Source organism: Lipotes vexillifer, unplaced genomic scaffold (genome assembly GCF_000442215.2).
Source record: "Lipotes vexillifer unplaced genomic scaffold, Lipotes_vexillifer_v1.1 scaffold899, whole genome shotgun sequence".
NCBI lineage: Eukaryota > Metazoa > Chordata > Mammalia > Artiodactyla > Lipotidae > Lipotes > Lipotes vexillifer.
Window position 1 is genome coordinate 136,420 of NW_006784311.1, and position 5,057 is coordinate 141,476.

General features: G+C 61.0%; 1 protein-coding gene across 1 annotated transcript in view; it reads right to left on the reverse strand.

Moving 5' to 3' along the window:
* The window catches only part of HAUS7 (HAUS augmin like complex subunit 7), a 22,140-nt gene extending 18,749 nt beyond the window's left edge, over positions 1-3,391 (reverse strand). Inside the window, exons 1-2 of the mRNA XM_007456666.1 lie at positions 3,293-3,391; positions 2,233-2,348 (exon numbers count right to left, since the gene is read on the reverse strand). Of these exons, the coding sequence (XP_007456728.1) occupies positions 2,233-2,348; positions 3,293-3,391 (215 nt within the window). The remainder of the gene's footprint in view (positions 1-2,232; positions 2,349-3,292) is intronic.
* Positions 3,392-5,057: the final 1,666 nt, after the last annotated feature.

Here is a 5,057-nt window from a genome sequence, read left to right on the forward strand (position 1 = left end):
AAGAAGGCGGGGGAGGGAGTCCCCACCCCCCCCCCCCCGCTGTGTGAAAAGCTAGGAGGCTGGCTCTGGGCCTGGTTGCCAGGCAACCTTCCCACTCACAGAGCACCAGAGAGCAGAGAGGGCTCAGTGATCCATCAGGCAGGCTGGACCTCAGCAAATCCCTTCAACACGCTAAAGAATAAATCCCCGAAAGCCTGAGTGACCTCACTCAGAAAGGGCTTTCATTAGAGTTGATTTTCCTGAAGCAGCAGGGAGCAGGGCAGAAACTAACCGGTGCTCAAGGTCAAGGGTCAAGGTCAGCTCTTCGGGAGCCTTAACCTCAGCAATCTAGGGGCCCCACAGCTCTGCCCCGCCCGTGCTGAGGGCCAGCTTGGCATAGAGGACCCCAAGAGCCACCATGCCCAGCCCCCCAGCCAATGCCGCGTGCAGTTTCCAGGTTCCGCCCAGACAGGGGTGAATAGGTGGCCCTAAAGGAGGCTGAAGTGGTGAAGCCACGTGCAAAGAAGCCAGCAGGAAACTGGGAGAAACCAGACTCTGTGCAATCCTCTGGCCATCAAAAGGCCTATGGCACTTTTGCCAGCTTGGGAATCATAAAAAGCAACCGGACATTCCCTGGTTGTTTCTCAAAAGGATTCTGTTTCTTGTATTTAAAAAAGCACTAAAAGCATTTGAGGACTGCAGCCAGAGGCTCTCACCCATGCCCCCTATGGCCAGCAGAGGGACCCAGTCCCCAGCTTCCACCTGGGCCAGGCAACTCTGGGCTCCCTCCCATGAGAGCCTCTCTAAGACCTGACTCGGGCCTCCCTCCTCCTGGGAGCGTGTTCAAGACCCCCGAACTAGCCCAGGCCATCCCCACTACTATCTCTCTTCCCAGGTCCCTGGACCAGGCGCTGGTACCTCCAGGGCCAACAGTGCCTGTCATGAGAGCCATTGCCATTCCAAGCCAGGCTCCTACCATCTTTTCCCAGGGCTCTTGCAGCAGCCTACGTATTGGTCTCCCTGCCTCCAGCCTCTCCCCTCCAAATCCATCCACCACAGGACTCCCAAGTCACCCTGCCAAAAATGCCAGTTTCAGTATGTCACTCCCCTGGTCCCGTGCCCGTCCTGCCCAGGGCGTAAAGTTCAAAGGCCTTCACGTGGCTTGGAAGGCTCCACATGAGCTGCCCTGGGCTGCCATTCAGGCCACTGCCGCCCGGCTCTCCCTCCCACACCTTGACTCCCCGCGCCTGTGGAAACGAGTGCCCACCATGTCTCATTCCCTCCCAGATCAAATGCCACCTCCTCCCTGCCAAGGTCCACAGCACGCAAGACTGCAGAGGTGCACCCAACACTGGGATCAGTGCCTGAGCCTCTGTGGCCACTGAAGTCCCAGCTCCTTGAGGACACCCATCCGTGTCTGAGGCACCTGGAATGGAACCCCGGTAAGCATGTGTCTGTGCACCTACTTGTCACCCCACAGCCTGGAGCATGTCTTAAGTATGTTCAACGCTGCACTGCGACCTGGGGCTGATGGCGGGGGTGGGGGTCCCACCTGGTGCCTGCCCTCCAGCAGCTCCCAGTGCTCTGGAGAGCCAGGCAGGACAGCAGGCCAAGACCCAACCAACAGGCTGAGGGCTCTGGCAGGGGTGTGCTCAAAAGGCTGTGGGTGTCCCGAGGAAGGAGGAATATGTTTTGCCCTGGGAACTGGAGACTTCTTAAAAGGAGACAGGACGTGTGAGCTGGGTCTTTGAAGGCTGTACAGGAGTATGTGTGACATGCAGACGACACCCGGGCAGGCTTTGCTTCCCCTGCACGGTGCCAGGCACACACACCCAGCTGCACCTTGACCCAAAGGACTTGGAAAAGGGGTCTTGGCCCTGCCTGCCACTCCTCGGTGGCAAGACCTGAGACAGTTCTCGACTCCAGCCTTACCCTCAGCTTCCCAGTCTGAAAATGAAAGGACTGAAGGTGCGTCATTTCCCAGGTCCCTGCCAGCTCTGAAACTAGTAGTTACAGCTAGAAAAGACGCTCCGAAGCCAAACTCAGCTTCTGTGAGGCGGCAAACAGCACTTGGCAGGGCACTTTCTTCCCAGATCTGCGCACGGCTTCACTTCTTATCTAAGCAGCTGCTCTAACAGTGACGGGGGATGGAGGACAGCTCCTCAGATAAAGAACAAACCCCATCTTCCCCCCAGTGGGTTGAGTGGTGCCCGTGCAGCCCGGGGGCGGGGGAGGAAGAAACCAGGCTGTTACCGTGCATACATCCACTCCAGGATTTCCAAGCGGTACTTCGAGGGGCTACACAGCAGCTCCTGAATGGTCTTTGGTTCTGTGATATAAAGACCCTGGAGGAAGGGGCAGCTGAGGTCCTAAGCAAGGAAAGGGAAAGCCAGGAAGCTTTAGAAAGCCAACATCAGCGAAGGGCTGAAACGCACATCTGCAATCAGGCTCTCAAGCGCACCTCCGTTCACGCACGTTCCCGGCCGCCCAGCACCCACCAGGCGGGTCACACACACCCCACCACCCCCGCCGGGCGCGCCCGGCACACTGGCAGCGCTGTCGATCGCGCCCAGAGTTCAGTCCCCCTCATCCGCGGCTCCGGCCGCCCGCCCGCCACTCCCCCTCCTTTACGGACGCCCCCTCGGAGCGCAAGCGGTAGTCTGACGTGGTAGCAACTAGGGGCTTCGGAGAGATTCCGATCCCGGCTCCAGGCTGTGGGAGCAAAGGGAAAGGGGAGGGAAAGGGCCGACGGGGCCGATCGCGGACGGGAGGGAGGTGTCGCGGGGCGGGGGGGAGAGGAGAGGGGATGAGGGGAGAGCCGGGACGGGGTGGGAGAGGGGAGAGGCGCGCGGGTAGCGGCCCCGGGACCGCTGCCTGACCTCGCGGGGCGGGCCTCCTCACCACCGCTGTCACGGGCACTGGCCGCTGACTCGGAAGGGGAGGCATGGACCCCGCCCATCTGTCTCCCCCGGACCCCGCGAGCGCCTCGAGTGCCGGGCCTGTGGCCCCCGCCCCCCGCCGCCCGCCCCTGCACTCACTCCGCGCGCCCGGCCGGGTCTTGCAGCGACAGAAGTTCAGGTGCCCAGAAATGTGGGGTGCCTGAAGTACCAGGCAGTACCAGAATGAAGGCCTGGGGCCGCCCAAGGAGCCGAGAAGGACGCCCCACAAGCCTTCCCCCGCAGCAGGACACAGGGCGCAGCCTGCAGCGGCGACTGGGGCGGCGCGCCCGGCGCCGCCGACTTCCGCAGCAGGCCCTGCCCGCCCCGCCGCCCGGCCCCAGCCGCCTCGGGGCGGCTTCTCGGCCCCGCAGCACCTTCAGCTTCGCGAAGACCTCCACGGCCGCCTCGAACACGCTGTCGTCCCCCTCGTCCTCGTAGCCTCCGCAACCGCCGCCAGCACCCAGCAAGGCCATGTTTCGCGCTCGGAGCCGCGCCCCGCCCCCACGCCCCGGGCTGACTGGCCGGCCCGGCTGGCAATCAAGCGCCAGCCGGTGCTCCCCCCGCCCACCCGCCTTCACCGGGGCCCGGGAGTGGCCCGGAGACGCGGCCCACCCCTCCCCCCCTGCGCCTTTCCCTTGGGCCGCGGCTCCGCCCAGGAGGCTGACCTCAAGGAAGGGGACGGAGCTGGGGCTGGCGCTCAGTAGCCCGCTCTCCCGCCACCCTCCCGCCCGCGGCCGGGGCGGAGGACTCGGCCGGGAGAGCGCCTTCCAGGAGAGGGCGCTCCTACCCTAGTCGGTTTCTCCGCGGGAGGACGAAGCGGGGCCTGGGTGACCGGACAGAACTGGGACTTGAGCGCCCCATCTCCCAGCGCGGGGCTCTGTCTCCGTTTTCCCACACTCACAACTGTAGTCAGAGGGAGGTTTCATGGGTTCGAATCCGGCCCCAGCTGTGTGACTTTGGGCGGGTTACCTAACCTCTCTGTGCCTCCTTACCCTCACCTAATGTGGATAATGAAACCACTTACCTCCTTGGGTTGCTATGAGGATGGAATGAGGTAATAATTCCTATAAAATACCTAGAACAATACCTGGCATGCAAAAAACACTATGTACATGTTCACTATAATTATGCTGGGCCCTGCTCCTTCCACCTACCCTTCCTCCAGTCTGTCTTCGAGTTTCTGGAAGGTTCTGTGCCTCCTTCCTGCCCTGTCCACTTACAAATGTCTTTGCACCTCTCATGCCCCTCAAACTCAATGAGTCCGAAATGACAGTTGTCAGCCTGTCCTCCCCACACACCTCCAAAACCCCCAGCTCGGTGAATGCCCCCATCCCCCAGACCTGCCGATCAGATGAGGTAGGAAGGAGCTGGAGGGTGGCTGGTGCCCAAGGAGTGGGGAACCAGCAGCAGGCAGCTGCTGCCAGCCCTCCTTGATCCTCTCCAGAGTCTGTCCCTGCTCTGTGCCCCACCCTGCCATCTCCTGGAGGGTGGGATCAGGGGCAGGTCTAGAGTCGAGGAGACCTAGGGACCTGGCAGGAGGCAACTGCAGTCCTCTGAGTGACAGGAGAGGACTCAGCCCTGTTCTGGGAGAAGGCGATGGGCAGGCGTCAGGGCTAACAGGAAGGGACCCCAGCCTGGCCTTGCGGGGCAGGGCCTGATTCCCTACTGAATGGTTTGGAATTGCAAGCTATTCTGAGGACACAAAGCCTCTGAACTTGAGCTGCAGGGATGCCCCAGCCCAGGGACCCAGGGACCCAGAGACTTGCAAAGCACCTAAAGATCCCTTCCTGCTCTGACGTGGCTGCTGATTTGGGCCCTTCTGGCAGCTGAAGGCTGTAGGGGTCTTTGGGTTGTTTTTTTAAATCTTTTTTTCCCCTTTTCTGTTTTTGTTTTTCTTTCTTTTTAAAAAATTTCATTTCCATCACAGCCCCAGCTCAGACATTCAAATTCTTGTGGGTTTTCCTGTGGATCTTTCCTAGGACTAGGGAATTTGGCGGGAGAAACCATGGCAGTGTGGTGGCCTTCCCCACCCTCCCCATAGCCTCTGCTCCTGAGGATCGGGAAAAAACCAGCCCCTGTGTATTCTGGAAGAAAATTCCCCTTCTCCACCCAGCTCCACGGAGCCAGTAGTCTAAACAG